At 38.5% G+C, this 22,996-nt stretch overlaps 1 protein-coding gene across 3 annotated transcripts in view; it reads left to right on the top strand.

Moving 5' to 3' along the window:
* trim9 (tripartite motif containing 9) overlaps nt 1-22,996 on the top strand; it is a 45,547-nt gene that overhangs the window by 2,152 nt on the left and 20,399 nt on the right. For 2 of the 3 annotated variants that reach the window (XM_088925539.1, XM_088925541.1), the window contains exons 2-3: nt 13,414-13,509; nt 16,493-16,615. In XM_088925539.1, coding sequence (XP_088781665.1) covers nt 13,414-13,509; nt 16,493-16,615 — 219 coding nt within the window. Of the gene's footprint in view, nt 1-13,413; nt 13,510-15,242; nt 15,297-16,492; nt 16,616-22,996 lie in introns of all 3 variants that reach the window. The other variant, XM_088925540.1, reaches the window with a different exon arrangement.

Raw genomic sequence — 22,996 nt, 5'->3', positions numbered from 1 at the left:
CACACAGATAACCAGGGAATTAAGATTATCTCAATGAATACCATTCCAAAGTTACACATATTAACAGTAGTTTCACAGAAGTATGTATTTACAAAAGTGCACTTGTTGTTTTTAAGAAAATCTGAGTAACATTAGCCAGTTCACCTTTTACTTACCAATGTTTAAATACTAGTACATTTCATTGTCAGCTGTATTGTTTTCTTATCAGCATGATGGTCTCCAGTCTTCATTGTTATCTTCTGTCATTGTATGGCAAACAAAGTCTGTACTTCTAACCCTGTGTGTGGCTTCAGTCTATGGTTGTTTCATCTCTGCTTTTAACTATTTTCTAAAAAAAGTATTAGAAACTCTTAAAAATCCATTTCTGATATAATCTATTTTTGCCTGTATCTGCAATAAAGGCTTGATAATTGATTTAGATAGACCTATGTATTTACACTAAATTACAATGAGAATTATTTTCTTATTTTCCTTAATTTTACATAATTTAAAAAATAGAAACAAAATAACTGCCCTCTTTTACATCTGGAAAATCTCTAACCATATATTTTTAGTAATAATTATAACATAGAATTATGGTACTAAAATATATGGACATACAGTAAAGTTTAGCAAAATTGTCTTTCAAAAATGATCCAATTCTGTGTTGTTTGTAAGGCAGTTCTTTATTGTCATAGCTTGTCCTTTTAATTGTTTTGGGGCAGTCTTTTGGGGCAGGTATACTGTATATTTCAAGGACCAAATTACAAAAACAGTGGTTGCTGTCTGTATAATTGAGCCTGTCCCTCCCACCTCCTATGTTGTGGTAAGAGCAAGTCATTAAGTGAATGCTCAGTGATTTTGTTTTTTTCCTGTGCAGAGCACAGCGCACTGCTTAGCTTGTACAAGGCTTTGTTCATCCCCAAAAAACAAACTAAAAGAAAATATTAAGATAAAAGAACCTGTAAAAGAAAAGAATGAAAATATTTAACTTTCAGAGATTTACAGAGAGATGCTCCTTCTGGGAAGTGAGGGTAGCTCTTAGAAACATTTATATCTCTGAAATCTATAGTGAATTCTCTATTCTTATGACACTTGAGAAGAACACTGATGTATTCCCTGACTTTGAAGACTAAATATTCGCCCAAATGATAGCCAAACAAAAAAGTATTACAGTTAGCAACATGCTGACTGGTCGAAGGTGCAGTTTAGAGAGGGTAGCTATCTACAGCAGATGTGCTGCGAGTCCAGTGGCATGTGTATGTGTGCCAGTGTTTGAGCATCAGCGTGAGAACTGATGGGACCCCTGTGAACTTTCCCTTGAGCAAACACCGTCACTAAGGAAAGAGCAGAAGGATTGGGACCCATTGTCTGCCTGAAAAAGCCACAGCGGCAGAACAAACTGCCCTTAGAGATCAACGCAGCTGTGCCGGTCATCCTCCGCAGGCCAAATTCAAACAGACATAAAGAAGAAGAATTTGGGAAGACCATGCAATGCAAATATGATTTCCTGAGTGCTTTTTCTGTCAGGGATGAACCAAATTCCTATCCTGAATAAAGGTCTTAATATTACTAGTCTTAATACAATGAAGTTCTGATCCAACCCATACAGTGAAATAACCTCAATATTTATGTAACACTTTCAACATCACCTCTTGTAGTAGGTACTACAGGGTGGCACAAGGGCCCTATGACTGAACTACAGTGAAAGGCAATTTTATCTCATTCAGCTGCACCAATCAACATTTTGAGAGCACTCGCCTCTCGCCTGCTCTTTTAGCAGATTGCGGGCAATAGATGAACACTTCTGAACTGTTATGAGTACAGCTGATCTCATCATAACTTAGGGGTCTTTGTATTCGTGATAGCAGTATATGGCAGGACAACATAGCAGAGATTAACATATACCTGCATTAGTCTCTCTGAAGGTCAGCAAATTGTATTACAGCACCAACTGATGTATCTCTTTACAATTATTTCCATTTAGAACCTATTTAGCTTTTAGGATTTCAAATGCATGCAGCTGAAACAAAAAAGAAGATTCATTGAGACATGCACCATATTCTTCAAAGAAAGTATTCCAAAAATACTTGAATTCAACACATTGTCTTCCAAGCCTACATGACAATGGACGTCTGATTAAATGGCAAATCTATATACAGATATCTTTTATAATCCTTGATACATAACCTGAGACCTGAAATGTAAAAACTATTTTAAAAAAATACAAAAAGTTTCCTGGAATGAGACCAGAGAAAAACAATCATATACATGAACTGCCTTTAAAGGCTTGCCCCACTCTGCCAGAATAAAATATCTTTACACACAGAAGAGTACAAGAGGATCTGACACTGGTGAGGCCAACCCAGTGGACTTATTCAGTAAAAAAGCTGAAATACAAATGAGAACTTGGGGAAGGGTATTTTAAAGGGCGCTCTTTCACACTGAAGGTTATAAGAGTCTGAAACAAGCTGCCCAGCCATGTTGTTGAAGATGATGCCACACAGTATCTTTTTTTTTCAAAAATGTCTGGAAGACAATTAGCTACTAAAAACCAAATGAGCTAGACTTGGCCAAATGGTCTTTTCTTGTTTATAATGTTTCTTATGTTCTTACCATGGTCTTATCACATTGTATCAAAATATTATTTTAATCAGAATAACACAGTATTAGTGTGTGTCATTATTTAGTATAGTAAGTTAATCTTTTATCATTAGCATCAATAAATAATTTATATCAGGGTGTCTCGAGTGAGTCACAGGTGGTTCTCCACTGCGTTTCCATGGCGCCTGTTCCTCATATACATTATCCTGATCTGCTTTGACCTTTGATTCAGAACTGGTATCTGAAAGCTCAGCAGATGGCTGCACTGAGGTGAAGCACATAGGCAGGCAGCTCTCAACTCATGTGACATTCCTGAAGATGTGTGCTGCCTGGAAACAGACTCAGCCCATTGTAACCAGCATACAGGCACTCACTTCCACATACTGAGAGCCCCTGGCCTTCAGAGGCCCCCAGCTCATTGTTCCAGAGCCCTCAGCTGTAGACAGATGAACAATACTTCACTGTCACTGCCACACAGTCCTGCAGATGCGGACACCTCTGGCTACTATTTGACATTTTTAGACAGTTATTTTGCAAAAAAAATACAAATCCCAAAAGATGTGTAATTGAATGATTATAATAGGGCTTTTGGTAATTGCCCTTTAAAAATGTTCAGTGGACCCTAAAATGAAGACAGCTGTTTTCTACTTTATTATATTTCAATATGTTTGTGGATTACTATTTCTGTACAGATGCACAGTTCATCTTTCTGCAATATGGGTATATAACTTGTGATATAGCCTCAGAAGCGGACTGGGGGTCATGTATAACAATAATTGTATATTTTCTTTCACTTACTGTTGGTATGTTGAGGGTCATCTGACTGATTTCTGACAGATTCTCAACTTGAGCCTCTGTTGTTTCCCAATATGCTTCTCTTCTGCCTACGCAATTCCTGTTATAGCTAGGAATTGAGCCCTGTGAAAGAGTATCTGATATATTTAAGATAAAACCTCATGCTCTGTAGAAAAGGTTGGATATAGCCAGGCAATGCCGTAGTGTTGAATTGCATTATGTAACTATGAGTAAATTTGGAGATTCGTTGCCACAGAAACGTGCAAAAAATTCCCTGTGGGTTTAGCTGTGATGTGAAGAAACTGTTGGGCAGTACTTACTACAGCACACCTACAATATCCATGCAGAAATGCTTTTCCAAACCATACTTCCTTCAGGATAACATCTTAATACAACACATAGGAAAACAAGATGGTTATTCTTCCATTCCCCTTGGATAGAAGAAACAGAGCTGTGAAAACCATCTCCTGTATCAGACTAACTGATTATGTGAACAGTGCCTTGGCCGTTGTGAGCAGGATTTGGTTTCTCACAGCTTTAGGCTTTGCCTGGCCTTAGGGCTCCCTGCTGTTAAACAAATGGAGAGGCTAGGTCCTGCAAGAACACTGCTGAGCTGTACCTGCCAGCACCATCAGCACAATACCCCTCCCCTTAAACTATGCAGATTAGCTGTTAGAAACCCCATTTTCTTTTTAACTGGCCATTATCATTCATCATCCATTGTCCTTATTCTACCAGAATGCCCTAAATCCTGGCTTTGGGTTTCCATTTAACCAATACATGGTTGCTGGGATGCAGTGTACCGTGTACATTAAATGCTTTCCATTAATCTTCATGGGGCAGCTCTTAAAATATTGTGGAGGTAAATTTGATGTACTTATTTAAAAGCTACCAAGGATTATTTTATTTAACAAACATGTTGAGGTTATTCATATATATAGAATTTATGTGATGTTGGTTGTAGGCTCAGAAATATCACACTGATAATAGTTTGTTTACTAGTGATTTGTCTAAAACTTTAAGAACCTTATATTATATTACATTGATTTTATGTAAGAGCATTTCAGAGAGATTAAGTATGGTAATCCAAATGAAAACAGTAAGTACAGTAATGGTTTTATTAGAAACAGACCTGATCAAGTAAGACCTCAACCAAAAAGGAAATTGTCTTCAGTTTTTCTCTCTCTTGGTTTCCTGCCAATGAAGAATATAAAGATGATCTGCAACACGGATTCTTTTGAGAGAAAATGTGTGACAATGTTATTTATTAAAGAATGATTTTTCACAGTTTCTGAATCTTCGGTATGACGGGTGAGGTATTTATTTGCGAGATCTATCGGCAGACATCTCAGAGTGAAGCAGCCCAAACCAGGGAGGTTTGCAGAATGGAAAAGTGACGGGAAGTGTTTATGTTGAAGGCAAATTGGAAATCTGCGTATGGGCTGGTGAGTGCCAGGTTGGCCATCTGTCGCCAGCATAAAAAAAAGCAGAATTAATTGAACTTTTCCATAGTATCGACATATGACTTTGGTTCAGTTTTTGCTACCTAGGGTAGAAATGAATTTGAATGTAGAGCGAGGCACTGCAGATATTTTCCCCAATGAAAAAGACATGACCACAACCAACATTTTCTATTTTAAAAATTATATTATGTAATTTAATGTATCTGAATAACTTTAATGTCAGTGTGAATAATAAAATGGAACCAGACCTAGATATGTGAATGGTGTCCCTATTCTATATAAAATGCCAAATAAAGATAAATACCTATCAAACCTACAGTATCCTAAAGGAACCCAATCACTTCCTACTGAATAATTAGGATTTATCTTTCATTGGAAACTGTTGTTCAAGACAAACTTGATTTCAGCCCAATACTTTGGACAACTCATTGCTGTTGTTTCAATTCTTTTTATATTTTCATAGCATACTATGTTTAGCATGTACTGTCCTTTTTTTCTTCATTTGGACTTCTGTCAGGGTAAAATCATGATGATTTAGCCCCTTTAAATGCAATTTATGGTGACACAATTCAGCCCTGAACTATTTCTTCTCTCTATTCAAGATATGAGAAACGCACCATCTATCTAATGGCCAGTTCAATTTTTCAAATTTAAATTCAAACGCAAAAGTATATTATGTACAATCTCCTTCCCTATTATTAAATAACATATAATAATAAAATAAAAATAATGGAAATCAAAGTGAACATGTTTTCACCACGAAGTATGGATGGAAATTCATTCAAACAGTCATGTAAATCAATGCCTTGCTAAGACAGGTTACCGGATTTTCAGTCTTGCTGTCCTAATAGAATTTGGATGGTATGCTAGTATAACACTGGCTAAAGAGTATGATTTACAGTTTATTATAATTATTCAAGATTGCTTCTCTGTGTATTAAAAGCGATTCCCTATTATGAAATTAAACCCCTCATTGCGCTAAAGCACCTGAATTGTGCATTTTAGACAGCTTTGCGGTGTGTGGCCTGCTGGAGCATCTGTTAATCCATCATGCTTGTGAATCATGGCCATGGTGCATATGGCAAGCACCTCTTATTCACTCTGCATGTGGTCTGATTACCACGCCCAATCACAGGCCACTGTCCGTGATCTGCAGCTCACAGGACCTTGGCCTTTTAATGGGCATGGAAATACAGGGTCCTGCTCTGTACTGCCGTAAAAAAATGTATGCTGTACTTACAGTCACAGTCAGAGAGCAGAACATGTATCACCTTTTTACAGGAAGTGTAATGGTTTGTGAAACACATGTGAGTTAACTGACCCAATGTTAGAACAGTTAGGGCTGTTAAGGCTGACCTGAAAATACATCTTAACAACCGATTATATTGTTACAAAGAATAAGCTTTTTGTACACTAATCAGCTTTGTAATGTTCATTTTGCATGACTGTATTGTGCTGTTTGAACTGGAGGGAGACTGTAATCCAATATCTAAGATTTTCATGCACTTGTCAGCTCAACTATGATAAATATTAGGGATTTCAATGTCTGTAGGATCTAGGCATAATCAGACTTCATTTTTTAATCATCTACAGTATACTACACCTGCTAGTAGCTCCATCTATTCCTGCTGCAACAGCTTATATAATATGAGTCCTATAGTTATCTCTAAGCTTAAGTCTCATTTATAGTGTACCATGACAGTCAAGTTGTTGTCTAATTTTGACCAATTTGGTGTTGTTGTTTTTTTTTGTTTCTGGAATTCTGTTGGACGTGTTTGTTTCTCCAGTTGCTTTTCAAGCCTCAGACCTGGAAGTGAACTCATTGTTAAGTCAGAGAAGTTGTAAAATCAGACAGCCACTTAAGTCTGAATAGAAAAATAATTTTTCTAAAAAATATGGTACATTACATGTTGTACCTCGAAGACAAAAAAAACAACACAGCACTGGAAAAAAGTGTTTGTTTTTTTCATCTTTGAGGTACAATATGTAACAATATTTTTAAAAAACTTATTTTTATAATTATAATTGTGTTTTGGCAGGAGAATGTGTCCAGTAGCTAATAACAAATATTACTTTGGACTTTCTGTTCAGTGGCACTGAAAGCACTTGCAAGAGATGGTTTAAATGTGCCTGGATTTGCTTGGAATGAATAGATTTCTTTCTCACTTGAATCCCAAATTAAATCAATCTCAATTTCATGGCAAACCCCTCAGAGTGCTGTATCCTTTCTCATTGTGGGTGGTGACTATTGGGGCTCTTAACATCCGCAAACTCTTTAAACTAAGCAGCTCTCCATAGGGAAGGGCAGTGGCACGATGCTTCCATGGCAACGCATTTTCGCTTGAGGGGTGAACAGGGTGGTACTGTAGGAAAAAACACAGCCTGGAATTGATCCGGCTTGCGTGCTCTTTTTGCTTTGGAATTTTCCCTTTTGTATTCAATTATAATATAAAACTTACTATCTCATTTATATGGCCCAGCATCACAATTGTGGATTATAATTCTTGACAAGTTCAGCTCGCAAGACTTTGGAGGACTAACAGGTGGAAATGCAAGAATATGAAAGGAGGTCACTGAGCTGTTTGTTTGCATAGAGATAATTAAGGTGATTAATTAGTGTTTTAGATAACACATCACTGAATCTGTCGGCACTGCCACAAGATGCGTAATATGATCATTAAAATAAAGGCTCAATCAGAGCTTGGAGATAAATCAAAGCAAATTGGTCCTAACACTGTTAACATTTATCCTGTCCTATAACCTAGGCAGGTGCTTTTGAGGCACCTATACTGTAGGTAATGTGTGCTCAGCAAAAACTTTCATTGCTGCTCTTGAAACAAGCTGTTGGTATTCTCTCACCAGCTCTGATCATGTAGTGTTGTACTGTACTGTATATCAATCAAAATACTATTTACAGTCTTGTAAAGATAGAATTCTCTGCAATTACTTGACATACAATAGTTTTTTTTTCTGTATACTATAGAATAGTATGGCATGCATTATAGTATAATATACTAAATACTGATGATCTATTCTGATCATCATCATAAATAAAAGAACTGGTTACTCTCATTTTTTTAAAGTTGCTTTTTTCTTTAGTCTGCCCTTTAATTAAATGTTAGTTTGTTAAATTCTCTACAAATTGAGTAGATTGGCCAGATTTAAAAGTCATGCGTCAATGACTTAGCCCATCATTTGCAGTTTAATTTTACATTCATAAAACTCACCATTTTGCCAACAAATTTGAAAACCTTACAATGATCATAACATTGGGTTGTATGTGCTGTGTTCTGTTAAAGAAGGGCTTGCTCTGCATGAACCCGTCAAGCATGATTTCACAAGTCAGACATACATGCATATAAGTGCACACTTATAAAGAAAATTATTACATGTGAGAACACTGATGACTTGACTGCTTTATCTGTGCTATGACTTCCATAAGAAATCATAACTGTCCCATTCTAAAGAAACACTACAGCTAAGAATGAAATAATAAAATCCGCCTCATAGACTTCTAGCTTTAAATGGCTGTTGTGTGTAATGCATGCTGATCCTCACTAATATACTTTGGCTGTTACAGTAAGAAATGATGACATCTAGAATGTATAACTATTCAAGGCACCATTTCTGGAATACCTTACAAACATACAGTATGTTACAGTGAGCTTTGACAGTGCCGCACCAGGGTTCTTTGAATATTTCTGCATGTCCTCAGGAAGAGGCGTGATTATCCTCAGCGTGAATGTGTTTCGTTTTTATTAATAGCTTGAGAGCCTCCACTTCTCATTACATCATGTATACAATGAAACGTTGGGTTTAGCAAGGTCTGATTGGTGTTTTAATAGATGCTAATTCAAGAAGGCAGTTGAGCTGAATACATGCAGAAACCTGTCAGAAAGAAAAGCCAGTGCAGGTGCTCTGGGGGTATGTGTTGGCACAGTGCATTTAATCTTCGTCTTCACGGATGTCACAGGGCAGTTTGTGAACGGCGCTTTTTAAACCGCAATTAAATAATTACTGCTTCCCTAGAAGTGGTCTCAGCGAAGCTTAGACTTTGTTTCCAGTTCAGTCTGTCAACCTTGATTTAGCATTTCTTGTGTCCTTCTTGTCCCCTGTCTCAGTCACTCCTCTTTTCAGCGCTCTAACCGAGATGTGTCATATCTCTGCTGCACCTCTGGGGATCATCAGAGTCTTGTTATAGTTTCTGTAAGTTAGAAGTGTTCATACAGCAGTTTTCTGTTTAATTACATGTCATACGTTCTTATTGCTGAAAATGGAATTAACTAAATATCACTGTCCGGAGGAAAGGATTTAAATAAATATGAAAAAGATACGTTTCTTTTTCAAAATGGGAAACCGATAAGTTGTTCTGTATTTATGATGTTTTTCCGTGTCGATTGTTAAAAAGGACACTTACCTGTAAATCAGGAAAAGGTTTTCTTATTTAGCAGCATATAAATAAGGCGTTATTGTGTGTATTTAAATACACATTATAGTGTCATATTTCATACATGACCATGCAATAGCGAAACCCCAGTCAAAGAATGTGTAATGTGATGTGTTGTTATATATATATTCTGCATGATTAGTTTAATTTATCAAATTGAATTGATACTTCCTGTATTTTATTTTTTAATAAGTACGATCAGTATTCAAAGCATCATGAAGCAATGATAAACCAGTATTATATATGTATATAAAAAGCTCTTGCGCAGCTATAAAATGGCTCCTCACTCAAGATTTTGCTAGGCATCAGTTGCTTATCTGGGAAAATGACATATTAAAAACAAACAACTAATCTGATCACATATCATGGGAATCCCAAAGAAAGGCGTGAAAGAACAGAGCAGCAAAGGTGATATTCCTGAAAAATACAGTGTTGATCTCTGCCTTTTATTTTAATTCTTAGGAAACAAAAGCATGAAACAGATTTGAGAGTAAGTTAAAAGATAGGTGCACAGACCCTGAAGAATAACTGAACCTTGCTGTCCGGAGCGATGTGGTTTGTTTACCACAAGAGCAGAAAAGGGCATTTTCAGCATTCTGTCCACACGTACTCTGTCGAGTAATACAGTCCTCTGGGGCAGGAGAATGCTTTTGTGAAGACATGCTGTGATTCAGTGATTTAACCCCATGCAGTGCTATCTGTTTCAGAGCTGCGAAGAGCAGAGAAATCCATGCTCTTGTGTAACCAGCTGCATGTTCTTACACACAGAGCTCCCCATTTGACCTTCTGTGGAATCCATGTCGTGCAATGGAAGAGCTGTGTTCTCTGGGGTTTTGCACACAGAACACAGCAGAGTGTCAGATACAGGGTCCCCGGTGAAGACAGAGGATGAGAGAGGGACATGGAGACAATTGTTGTGAGCCGACTGCTGAGGAAATAAGAAAAGCAGAAAGAAGGGATTGGATTTTGTCACTTAGTTTTTCAGCTTTAATGTGTTAGCTTTTATTTGTACCTTTATTCTTTAAAATATGAGCACTCTTGGTACTTTGCCTTCCTATTTTACCCACATTTCTTTTTTTGAGGTAATATACAAGAACACAGTTGTTTCTTAACATGGCTAAGAAAAACACATTGGTTGGCTCTGCCAGGAATAGAAAGATGGGATTAGGCAGCCAGGCTCTCTTGGTTTACAGAAAAGCAGCTAGGCTCAAAGCAAGATACACACTTCTCAGCACAGAGTCTGCTATATGAAACTGAAGTCTGTAATGTGCCAAAAAGTTAAAAACTCAGTGGTGGGCAGGTTTGTACTTCCCCATTCTCCCCATGACTTACTGGGAGCTGAGATATCAAGACACAATTGGATAGGTATCAGATAAAAATGCCTGGCAATTCTACATTAATAAAATAAATAAAATCACACATCCATACAGTATACATGATTTTTTAAGTGTTTTCCTAGTATTCTGAATGTATATGTATTCTGTTCTGTCTGTTCCCTCATTGAAACATTCTTGTAATGATGAATTTGCGGTTTTAGTCCAATACTCAGAATCGGAATCTCTTACCTAATCCCTGTCAGAAATGTGAGTCTCTGAGAGCTAATGGTGCTTACTGGGGCATTGTTACATTCTCCTGCACATTGGCTTATTCACTTATGTGGGAAAAGAATCTGAAGCAAAATGGTCATAACCTTGATAAATATCATTTTTTACATCTGCTTCCACATTTTGTAATTATTGCTCACAGAGTATTCAGAAGGATATACTTAAGCCATCCTATTACATGGTTGTTTGATTGTAAATGTAAGTTAATTGTTATATATAATATAACTTGCAGTATGTATCAAGAAAATAATGACCCGGGTGATTTTAAGAAGACTTGCTATGATGATCAGCTTAGTCCAGTGGGAAATCTACTTTGTGTAGAGACCTCACTGGCTTGAAATGTGAATCGTCCAATAGATAGATTCAGTGTTTCATCATACTCAACTGGAGGCATGCTACCACATTATTGCTTTGCAGTTGTCTGCAGCCCAAGTGAGTAATAATGGATATGATTAGGAAGCAAGCGGCGTGATGGTGTCATAATGGTTTTTGTATTCTACTTTTATGGCATGATCATCATCAGCACTGTAATTCGATAAAATGAGTTTTTAAGGGCTGCCAGTTAGTAAGATGGTTATCTCTACCTGATCTTTTATTCTGTATTGCCACAGACAGGGCAGAATAGCCCTCTTCACCCAAAACAAGAAACAGTGTTCAATACTCCAACATGGTTAGTTAAATAATGGATCTGATTCTAAGGACTAGACATTTGGTTACCTCTTTCAGTGACAAACGTTATTTACTTTGCAGCAGGATGGGTGATATAAACGTGCACACAGAAACATCCAGATAATGGTTCCAACCACCGAATATGTTGGACGTGTCTGATTCAGGGAGAGGTGATTGTGCACTACTGGGTGACAGAGCTCTGACAAGAGTGGAGCTGACAGAGGAGAGAGGGGACGACAGTAATTGGAGGCAGTTTGTGGGCCTTAGTGGGGGTTGACAGAAGGGGAGGTGGAAGGGAAGACAGGGCTGTGAGTGTCAGAACAGTGATTACCATCGAGGCGTAATCCAGCACAGTGGTAGGCTGGAGATGGCCCATGCTGTAACCCAGGCAACAGCCAGTATCGCCGTCCCTCTCCTCCCACTCCCTCCCCCTGAGTGGGCTTTAGCACGTCACAGTCCCAAAAACAGCAGAGGACCGAGAACAATCGCAGTCTGCAGTTGCCTACACAGTATTTCCTGCGTTGTTGATTCCATTCAGAATTCTCCCTGTAGGTTTAAAGAGGAAAATTATGATGATGAAGAAATCCATTGACACGTACCTAGAAACTTCAGTTTTTTTTTCAAAATGTTTCAACCCGGCTTATCAGTTAATCATATAAGCTTATCATATAAGTCCAGGCTAATGACGGATGATTACATTTTTCATTCAGGAATAACAAGATAGAAACACAGTATAATTGTTTGGTGAGACGTGAAGTAATTCTGTTCATACTGGAATGCAATTACATTTGATTTGAGAACCCAGTGCTGTAACTGTTGTAGATTAGTTCAATTAAAATGAAATAACTGAAGAAGAAGGTAGTGGAGGGTATTTGTGTGTAGGATCAAAGTTTATTTCATTAAGTTATTCCCATGTCTTTATCATCATTTAACATTTATCTGTAACATTTGTGTTCAATCCAGAGACTATTTTAGCTGGAATGTCCTTTTAGGAAAATATGGGACTAAAATGATCTTTTCCCAACAGAGAAACTGTTGCTGACATAAATGCCTTTGTTGGTCCTCATTACTATAGCACTGGCCATTTTACACCACAGTAACACTAAAGTCATTTTCAAGACTGTTAAGCTGATGCTTTCTTTATGCTTCATTCTCCCAAATGTTAATACATTTACTTCTTCATTGTGTCTGACCCAATGAACCAAGCCAGCTTTCAACAGCCTTATATGGTCAGTGTTAATCTCTCAGTCACACAGTTCATCTGTTCACACACAGCTAAAACCTCATCCTCCCTTGCCAAATTAGAAGCTTTGTAATGTTATCACATGAACACACACAACGTAGGATTACTCCAGGTTTTTATTTTGTTGCTGTTTTACGGGTTGTAATTTCTTTCCCAGGGTTGGAAATGTATTTTACAAGGTAAATATTTAAGCACTAAGCATAGAGGCCAGGCTCCATGGTCCTGTCAGTTCTCAATGTAGCACGTCACAGTGAATTTTCCATTGCTGGATACATTTCAATCACTTCACTAAGCTGATGAGATTGAACGGTATTTGATTTGTGGCAAAGCAGTGCAATCAGTGTACCGTATAGTCAGAGATGACTGTTATATAATAAACTAGGCAAAGGCCAAGAAAGAACCATCATTTTCACCTTTCAATATGATTTTACCTAATAAGATCATTGGCACCTGATAAATACAGTTGAATTTCAGAATTTATACTTAATGGGGACAAAAACCTATATATTCTGTCTGACAAGTATAACTGTTTCTGGTTTATGCTTATGGCACTGTGTTTCATCTAAGTAGGATGTAATTAAAGATATAACGCCTATCTTCTTCTCACAGGGCCAGCTGTCTCAGGCTCTGAACATCCTGTCGGACAGAGCCAAGGAGGCGAAGGAGTTCCTGGTGCATCTGAGGAACATGGTTCAGCACATCCAGGTATTGCACTGTCAGAGGACTGCCCACCGTTCCCCCGCTGCAGCCTGCCATGTCTCTGCACCACACAGACTAGCCCTTGCATTAGTGTGGTCTGCCGTGAAGAAGGCAAGGGAATTTGTCAAAGGGTACGGAAGTCATGGTAAAGGCATACAGTAGTAAAAGCAATGGCTATGCTCAGTTGGCTGGATGAGGCAGCGACCCCTGTGGCCCCCTGGGTGCTTGGGGACATACTGTGTTGTCGGTGAGGGATGTGCCTCTTTTCTAGTTGGGGCTGAACCTCCGCTACTAGGTCCTGTGTTCCTCAGAGGCCATAAAAGACGAAGGGGGCAGGTCAGAGGAGACAGCCTACACTTCTTCAGTCTCCCCTGTGTGCGGTCGTGGTGTTCATAGCTGTGTGTTGAGACGTGACAAACAATTGGCAATTCCAAATTGGTTAGGTTATAACAAAATGATTGCTGATTCTAAATTTTAAAAGAATTGAAAATTATCTTCCTTTTAATAAAATGTCTTTTTATGATATTTGTTTAATTTTTAAAATTTCTATTACAATTGTTTTTTTTCCGTATTTTGGAGCTTTAATTTGAGTTACTTAACTAATCATCCAATTTATCATTATGTTTTTGTGAGAACTACGTCCTAACTCAAAAGTTTCTTGTTACTCCACATCTGTTTTTGGAATGCTCAGGCATTTGTTCAGAAAGGTTTTACATTTTTAAGTAGCCCAAGTCTTGCTAATGGACAGTCAAGTGGCCTGAAATAAAATGGGGGCAGAAGGAAGAGACAAGCATTTTGATGTTAATCATGACAGGACCTTCATACAGTATGTCGGCCTGCTTGGATTTGTTAATGTCATATAAAACATCATGATGCTGCCATAACACTCATGTAAAACATCAAGATTTCCAGAGAGAAATCATGAAGCACACGAATTACAGAAAATTATTATGGCATAAGATGGTCATATCTAAAACTTCAATCATTTTTATAAAGAAACCTAAAATGATTTAGTTCTATACTTATAGCAAAGAAACATCCCTTAATGGATGTGACATCTGAAGCAGAGGCCTGTATCATTTTCATTGATGTAATGGGGGGTTATTTACATGTACAGTGAATTCCCCCTCCCCCATTTTAGACAGGTCTGCACTGTAGAAGCCAATAAATCTGTTGGTAAATGTTGTGTGTTATTTTCTAACCATTTGGTACTGATACATACGGCAGAAATTTTTGCAGACTTGCTGTTTCCTTGAATGAGTGAGTCTGGTGCAGAGATCCACAATAAAACAGAAACATTATTAGTGTCTGCTTTCACTTATACATGCCACTGATAACCAGCTAGTCTTTAATCTTTTAATAGGCAAAATGATTCTGTCTTTTACAAAGCAAGGCTTGCTGTTCTAAATATATTTAGATTAGAACTATATATAGTTGATTATATCTGATAATGTTTCCAGCTGGCCCATGTAACTGCTCTGTTTTTCCCGGGTGACTGAACTTTGACCAGACGGATAAAGGAATTGTTCAGTGGTCCAGTTAGGTGCACAAGCTTCAGCCCTAGCGATTTATTAGACGAGAGCTAGTCGACCCTGTGGGCAGGGTATTTCACATTTTAGCAGAAGAGCGTTCGTTTTGTTTTCCACCACGCTAACACGCAGAGATGTGTACACAGTTACACCCACCAGGGTGCAGGCCGCCACATGTGATTGTGTTGCCATGGTGTTCTTGTCGTGCAGCCTGCAGATGCCCCAGAGACGCCCTTAGTGACATCAGGTTGGGGAGCATTGCAGGTGAGGCCCTGAGAGTGAGGAGAACAGAGGGAGAAGCACCACAGACTCGCTCACTTTCACAGCATTTCCTACTTCTCAGAATAAGGATGCCCTCCATGCCGTTGAATACTGCAAACATATACTATCCAAAAGCAGAAATACTGGTACCATGGTATTGTTTTCATGAGATACAACACATTTTTGTGAAGACTTCTTAAAGCAAAGATATATAAATTAAATAAAAACAAGAACAGTTGTGTGCCATCCTGTACATAGAGATAGCTGAAAAACTCAGAACAATCCTGAAGTCTGTCTAAAACAATTTTAAAATCCTATTTAGGTATTTGAAGGCATGTTTATACATTAGTATGTACATAATTAATAGGAATTTTATCCTCATGTCCATCTTGAACATTTTGGATACATTTAGCTACCTTAATAGATTTGTTTGTGATTCTAAACATCACTAGACTCTAGCGTCATTAGACTGAAGATTGGCAAGGTTGGATTTATGGTCGCTACAGGCCCTAGAGACTGAATGTTTTAAGTGAATTCTGTTTTTCTGTTTTCTTTGATTTCTTGGGATTCTCATGAAAGCAAGGTGTTTTCTGCCCTTTCCAAATTAGTCTAGTGTCTGTACTCTGTAATAAATGTACCCTGTGTCCTCCACCAACTACAATAGTTTCTCTCTTTAACATGTATCCAGTCTTTGTGCATTCAAGAAAACCCCTTCAACTCCCCTGAAACACAGTCCTATCACACTGCTGATCCGGCACTTGCAGCAAACCATTTTGCAGTACCCCTGAGAGGCTGTACACATGAGCATAGAATCTGCAATTTACAGCAGTAGCTGCTGGTAATAAAATTCACAACCCTCTAAAAATAGACTTTATAGATTGCATTTGCAGGGCTTCTTAATAAAAGATTTGATAAGATAAGATTGAAATGAAGCTAGGATTCTATTAAGGGAAAGAAGACCATTTCAGGCAGTCCTTCCTGCACTGTCTGTAGCCCTGGTGTTGCTCTTCATTTAGCCCAATTCACAATAGCAGGCCTTGGGCTTCTCATACAACATCACTGCAGATCAACAGGCTGTTCTCAGGAAGTACGTCTCTGTGTTTGTCTGTGGTGGTTCTCTCAAGCCTTGGGGCCTGCACTATTTGGCTCAGAGCTGGCATTGTTCTGGAGTGTTATAGTTATATCTTGTGTATCCACAGGAGAACGGGGTGGAGTTTGAGGCCTGCCTGGTGGCACAGTGTGATGCTCTCATCGATGCACTGAACAGGAGGAAAGCACAGCTGCTGTCTCGGGTCAACAAGGAACACGAGCACAAACTCAAGGTCAGGAACCTGAGAAAGAACAGCTTTTTAGCCACTTGTGCTCGTGCTGTGTGGTGTAAGTCTGATCTGGACAGTGGGGCAGCCAGAATGCGGTAGTACCAGTACCATACCCATCCCATGACTGTTCCTCTTATAACACTCTTACTTGTTTCACGGTATGAAGTGTGATTATTAGCAAGTGCTTAGTCTATATCTGTACACTTCCACCTCAAGATGTTTCTGCTTTGTTACTTGTGAAGAATCAAATGAAAACAACAATTGTACCCTTTTACAAAGAAGGAATATACAGTAGGTACAATTGTCATGATCTGAGTCATAATCCATAATCCATTCAGTTATTTATACTTAACTGCAAAGCAAGAAAATATATTTCACCAAATTTCTATTTTAGGCTGTTGGTTCTGTATCTTTAATACATTGAAAGTTGCTGTCCCCCAGTGTCAATCAGAGACAGCTGTGGTGCCCAAATGAAGAATTTGCTTTCAAAATGGGTTTGACCAAACTTGAACAACTGAACCATGAAGTCACTGAAATGAGGAAAAATTCATTTGACATATATTTTTTTCCTTTAAAAGTAGTCTGATGAAGGCATTATGATAATGTAAGGGTTACTTTTCCTTTTATTCAGTTTTGTCTTTAGAAAATAAATCTAGACATTGCATTAAAACCTATATCTGGTTAACAAATAATAGATGTAATCGTCTGACCAATATCTTAAAATAAGGTACAGTAGCAGCATGTGGAGATTTCTATCAGTGTTCTGCACAGAGTGGTAACCCGAGGCAGCATCAGCAGACGTAGTTGTTTGATACCATTAAAAAAACCTCTTTCACATTTTAGGAAAAAAAAGACATCACATGTGTTGAGATTCTTAAAATACTCTCTGAGTCTTCTGGGCTCTGCGTTTAGTTTTTTTTTTAATTTACAAAATTACAAAAAGAAATAGAAATTAGAAGTCAAGCACAAAGAGAAAGAAATAAAATACACCAGTAGCATTCTGCCTCTAATTTCACGCCTTGCCAGTCGCTGGAATTAAAGTTTTGCGCGAGTTGATGTAAGAAAATGCTGAGGCCGTTTCCTCGTACCCTGGGGAGATAAACGCAGATGCAGTGAGTGACGGTTGGCTGGAAAAGTGCAGAAAAGGGGGCTAATGGAATTGGGCATGGATATGCATTTCTGATGGTCTCCCTGCTATTGATATCATTTATTTATCTTTTTCATTGCTGCAAGCATCGTGCTAAATAAAACAGAAGACAAACGAGCACAGATGAATAATTTGTGGGATAGCCTGGAAACAACGCTATCACTAAAACTCCCATTAGGATATCATGTTTCAGTCTCTGTGTGGAATCTTCATGCATTTCAGTGCGCATGTATAGTATCAGCTGGATAGATCCCAGCCATTTTTCCCAAGCATCTATACTTTCAATGAGGATCCCTTCTGAACCTGTGTTGACAAATTGCGTTGTTGTTATCAAAACATGAATGAACTGTTTCTGATCAGTCAGAACCTTCACATTCTTACAACAACTATACCTGTAGCCTTCATTTCTATTTGTTTCCCACATGTTATATTTATTGATATTTAAAGCTTTGTGTTGATTACAGTTGGTTCTGTTTTGAGTGGCCCCTATACCCATAACCATTTTAGGTATGTCTGTGCATTTTAATTAGGCATGTCTGTAATGGGGTGTATATTTTTGCAAATATTAAGTTGGGATGTCACGGTTACACTAAATGTTTACATATAGGAAAGGCTGACTTAAATATGACATAACACTGTTTACAACCTCACAAAAATAAATCCTCAGTGCCAGCCTCTACAGGACTCGTAAGTATTGTGATTTATCTCTCTCTGCTTCCTGTTAGATAATTGCCATTTGAAAAAATAATACTCTACCTCTATCTAGCATCTATTGTGCTTTGAAAAAGCCAAGCAGGGTAAATGACCTCTCTGTCTTTAATTAGAAAATCTTTTTATCTCCAGTTCAGTCCTAGCAGCCATTCCACATCTATTTCAACAATTCCCTGAAGGGACCATTAGTGCTCTTCCCTCTGCTTTAAGATCCCCCAAGAAAGACATTTCAAAGACACACAGAAAAATGTGCACATGAAGGGGACATACATGTGCTCTGGGAATTATTGAATTGAAACATAAAAGCTTTCAGTTCAGCAATGTTGAACTTGAATATTTAAATATCTGTGAGAATTCTGATGTGTACAGGACTTTTATAATGGCAATAGACCTGTACAGTAAGGGAGAAAAGGCAGATGAAAGGGTTTTTTTTCTATATTTCCTTGCATAGCCACTGTTTCCCCAACACCCAAGTTCAAAAGGAGGACTCCAGCTATTGTGAAGAAAGCTGACCACTTTCTTTAGGAGTCAGCTGTCCTCCTCTGTTTGTTCTTATGTTTGTCTCGTTCATTCTAATGTTTGACATCTAATGCCACATAAGACGGTCAATTTAAATTGTTTTAAACCAAATCCTACATTTTCAATCACCTTCTGAGCTTCCGTGTAACAGTAATAAAAAGATTAATGTGTTCGTAATGCCAAAATTACTGTAGGACCTCTTATTCCCAGCGTTATAAAATGATTCTGTAATTGAGAGTGATCTCTTAATATTGGGATATTTGCTAAATCCTTTTTTGTTGATATGCAATCTGAATGTTATACTTTAAAATTTGCAAGCGCACAGCAAAATGGCTATGTTATGTTCTTAAACTGCACCTCCACTCTGATTTCTCAAATGAGAAAAGTGACGTTAAGAGACCGTCTCCATGGCTACCATTAATGTTGTAAGCTGGAGCAAAATAAACTAGGATTTCTGTGACGTGTAAAACAGTTCATTTTTAAATGGGTATTTTTAATCATCATAAGGCAGCTCGTGTTTTAGTGGGGATCTTGATTATCCATAAGGGGAGTTGATGCTTTAGGAGAGTTTTTAAGTGAATAGTAGCAGGCTTTCACATGTTAATACATGTAGGATATTTTTGATAAATATTTGAGGCCTGTTCATGTTTCCTAATGAAGACCTTAGAGAACTATATTTAAACAGTGCAGTGTGTGCGTTCATTGCTGGTGTTTCTTGGCAATAACTCACTGAATTATTTGGCCCTCCCTTGGCCACTTGCTTTTATCATAAAAAGACCCACCTCCCACCTCTCCATTCAGCCTGATGCTTAGCTCTGCTCAAGTCTCAGCTCCTCTCCTCTTTCCCCTGACGCACATTGTGGTGCACACCCACCGCATTTCAATTAGTCTTCCTTAGTGGGCCAGAGAAAGTGTGCTCCAGGATGCCTTATTAGACTTAAAAGCATGAGTAGAAATATTCACTGCGGCTTTTGGGTTGATTTCCTCTCACAGGGCAGCACTGGGATGAAAATGGAAACTATGATTCTCAGCAATTGTATCGCATTTCAGTTCTTATTAGTCAATGAACACAAAACTTGAGGGAAATTTTTCAGCTCAGTAGTTTTTTCTCAAATGGTAAGTATTCTAAAAGTGCTGTAGCAAGGCATAGCATAGAAAAAAACTGTGACATGGTCATAAATCTCAAAACATAATGGGCACTTTATAAATTCATGTACAGGTTCATCATGACATTGACGGGTCAGGGTAGCTCATTTAAGGTGCTTATGATCCCTGAGCAACTGTTAAGTATATTCACTTTCATTCGTTTAAAGAGGTTTTAAGGAATGCCGTTCAACAAGGTTGGAAGTGAAGTAAAACTGGAAGTAAAGCTGGAGGATGGGAGACCTCCAAGTGAAACCAGGTTTGGTGGACCAGTAGGTGGTGCTCTTCCCACTGGGAAAAAAAACTTTGAACTAGTTATCCACTACATTGACTGGGGACACTGTGCTGTAGGGGGTGTCATCCTTTGGATGAGATGTTTAACCGTGGTCCTGATTATTTGATCATTAGAGATCCCGTGGAACTTTTCAGAGTAACGATAGTGCACCCCAGGCTCCTATATGACTATATTCCACTTTGGACTTGTTAAATTTGGCCTGCAGAATATATACAATTAAAACATTTAGAATTATATTGTTGTCAAGATGAATAAGAGCATGACTCCCATAATTCCTATAATATTTAATATACTAGCCTAAGTAATGGGCACCAGTATTTCTGCAAAATAATAATGTGAAGCAAAGTGACTGGCAGAACCAATTGTGCTAGTTCTTTTTTCCCCTCTCAAATCTTGGAAAATATGTGGCTCCCTGAATACACAAATGAGAGAGGCATCCAAAAAGTCTCTAGTACGCTAGTTATCGAGACCTCAAGGTCTAGCTTGTTCCCTTAGCACAACACAAGCAATCCATTGCCAAGCATTTTGTTCTCATTTTCATAGAAACGGGATCTGAAAAGGGCTTTTCTTTCCTTCCTTCCTGGCTTCACCTCGCTCAGTATGGTGGGGAGTGTATGAATCATCAGAGACAGCAGTGATCAGCAAAATGGCTTGACGGGTTATTTCTACTGAATCTTAAATTAAAGCGTAAATCAAAGTGCCTTCGTTGCTTCAGTGCTAGAGGCATGCGTCACGTGCCACGGGACCAGACCTGGTAGTAGATGCGGAGTCTGTGCACTGGGCCCTGAAAGGAGGAGTCAGGCCCTGTTTCGTGCCAAGTGGAACGCCAGGGGAAAGAGAGAGTAAGGCGTAGTGTTCTGAGTTGCGGACCACAGAGCGTCTTGCTGAGCTCTGTCTTCTGTGTTACAAGAGTGTCGACCCCTGTGTCTAGAATGCACTGAATAGATTACCAGCAGGACTTCTTAATACATTTACTTTTACCAATATTTCCCTCTCCAAGCTCTTCTAATTTTGCCCCGTTTTTGCTCTTTTTCCGTCTATCCCTCTTCCTTGTCCCTGTCTGTCCCCTGACTCTTTTCACACACCCTCAGGACAAGGGGGAAACGGAAGGTAGAGCTCAGTTCTGTGTTTGCTTCTCCCCCCAGTGTTGTCATCGTTCACCCCTGACGTGCCTTCCTTTTGTCTCATCCCTTCTGACCTCTTCCCCTTTGTGCCTGCTCCCCTCTCCTCCCTCCTCACATCTTGAACAGAGAGAAGAAATAGTTCAGGGCTGAATTATGTCACCATACATTGCATTTAAAGGGGCTAAATCATCATGATTTTACCCTGACAGAAGTCCAAATGAAGAAAAAAAGGACTGTACATGCTAAACATAGCATGTTATGAAAATATAAAAAGACTTTGAAACAACAGCAATGAGTTGTCCAAAGTGTTGGGCTGAAATCAAGTTTGTCTTGTACAATAGTTTCCAATTAGAGATAAATCCTAATTATTCAGTAGGAAGTGATTGGGTTCCTTTAAGATACTGTAGGTTTGATAGGTATTTATCTTTATTTGGCATTTTATATAGAATAGGGACACCATTCACATATCTAGGCCTGGTTACATTTTATTATTCACACTGACATTAAAGTTATTCAGATACATTAAATTACATAATATAATTTTTAAAATGGAAAATGTTGGCTGTGGTCATGTCTTTTTCATTGGGGAAAATATCTGCAGTGCCTCGCTCTACATTCAAATTCATTTCTACCCTAGGTAGCAAAAAATGAACCAAAGTCATATGTCGATATTATGGAAAAGTTCAATTAATTCTGCTTTTTTTTAATGCTGGCGACAGATGGCCAACCTGGCACTCACCAGCCCATACGCAGATTTCCAATTTGCCTTCAACATAAACACTTCCCGTCACTTTTCCGTTCTGCAAACCTCCCTGGTTTGGGCTGCTTCACTCTGAGATGTCTGCCGATAGATCTCGCAAATAAATACCTCACCCGTCATACCGAGGATTCAGAAACTGTGAAAAATCATTCTTTAATAAATAACATTATTTCAAACATTCTCTCAAAAGAATCTGTGTTCCAGATCATCTTTATATTCTTCATTGGCAGGAAACCAAGAGAGAGAAAAACTGAAGACAATTTCCTTTTCGGTTGAGGTCTTACTTGATCAAGTCTGTTTCTAATAAAACCATTACTGTACTTACTGTTTTCATTTGGATTACCATACTTAATCTCTCTGAAATGCTCTTACATAAAATCAGTGTAATATAATATAAGGTTCTTAAAGTTTTAGACAAATCACTAGTAAAACAAACTATTATCAGTGTGATATTGGCAGGAAACTAAGAGAGAGCAGCTTAACAGTAGCTTCTTTGGGGCTCTTTTCGCAAAGCTGACACTTCAGTGCAGCCGCTTTGCTCTGCTGGTACCTGTCGACCACCCCTTCCAGCACCCTGTTCTTGGGGAAACCGCGGAGCCCCCGGTCGTCCAGGATTAGGCTTTGATGGCACTGCGGGCAGGTGATGCAGGAGTTGCGAGGGATGGGAGGCAGAGAGCCGGGGTGC

This window comes from Atractosteus spatula, chromosome 9 (assembly GCF_055471065.1).
Source record: "Atractosteus spatula isolate fAtrSpa1 chromosome 9, fAtrSpa1.hap1, whole genome shotgun sequence".
Classification (NCBI taxonomy): Eukaryota; Metazoa; Chordata; class Actinopteri; order Semionotiformes; family Lepisosteidae; genus Atractosteus; species Atractosteus spatula.
Note: the sequence above shows the minus strand (reverse complement) of the source record. Positions and strands in the feature narration are given on the sequence as shown.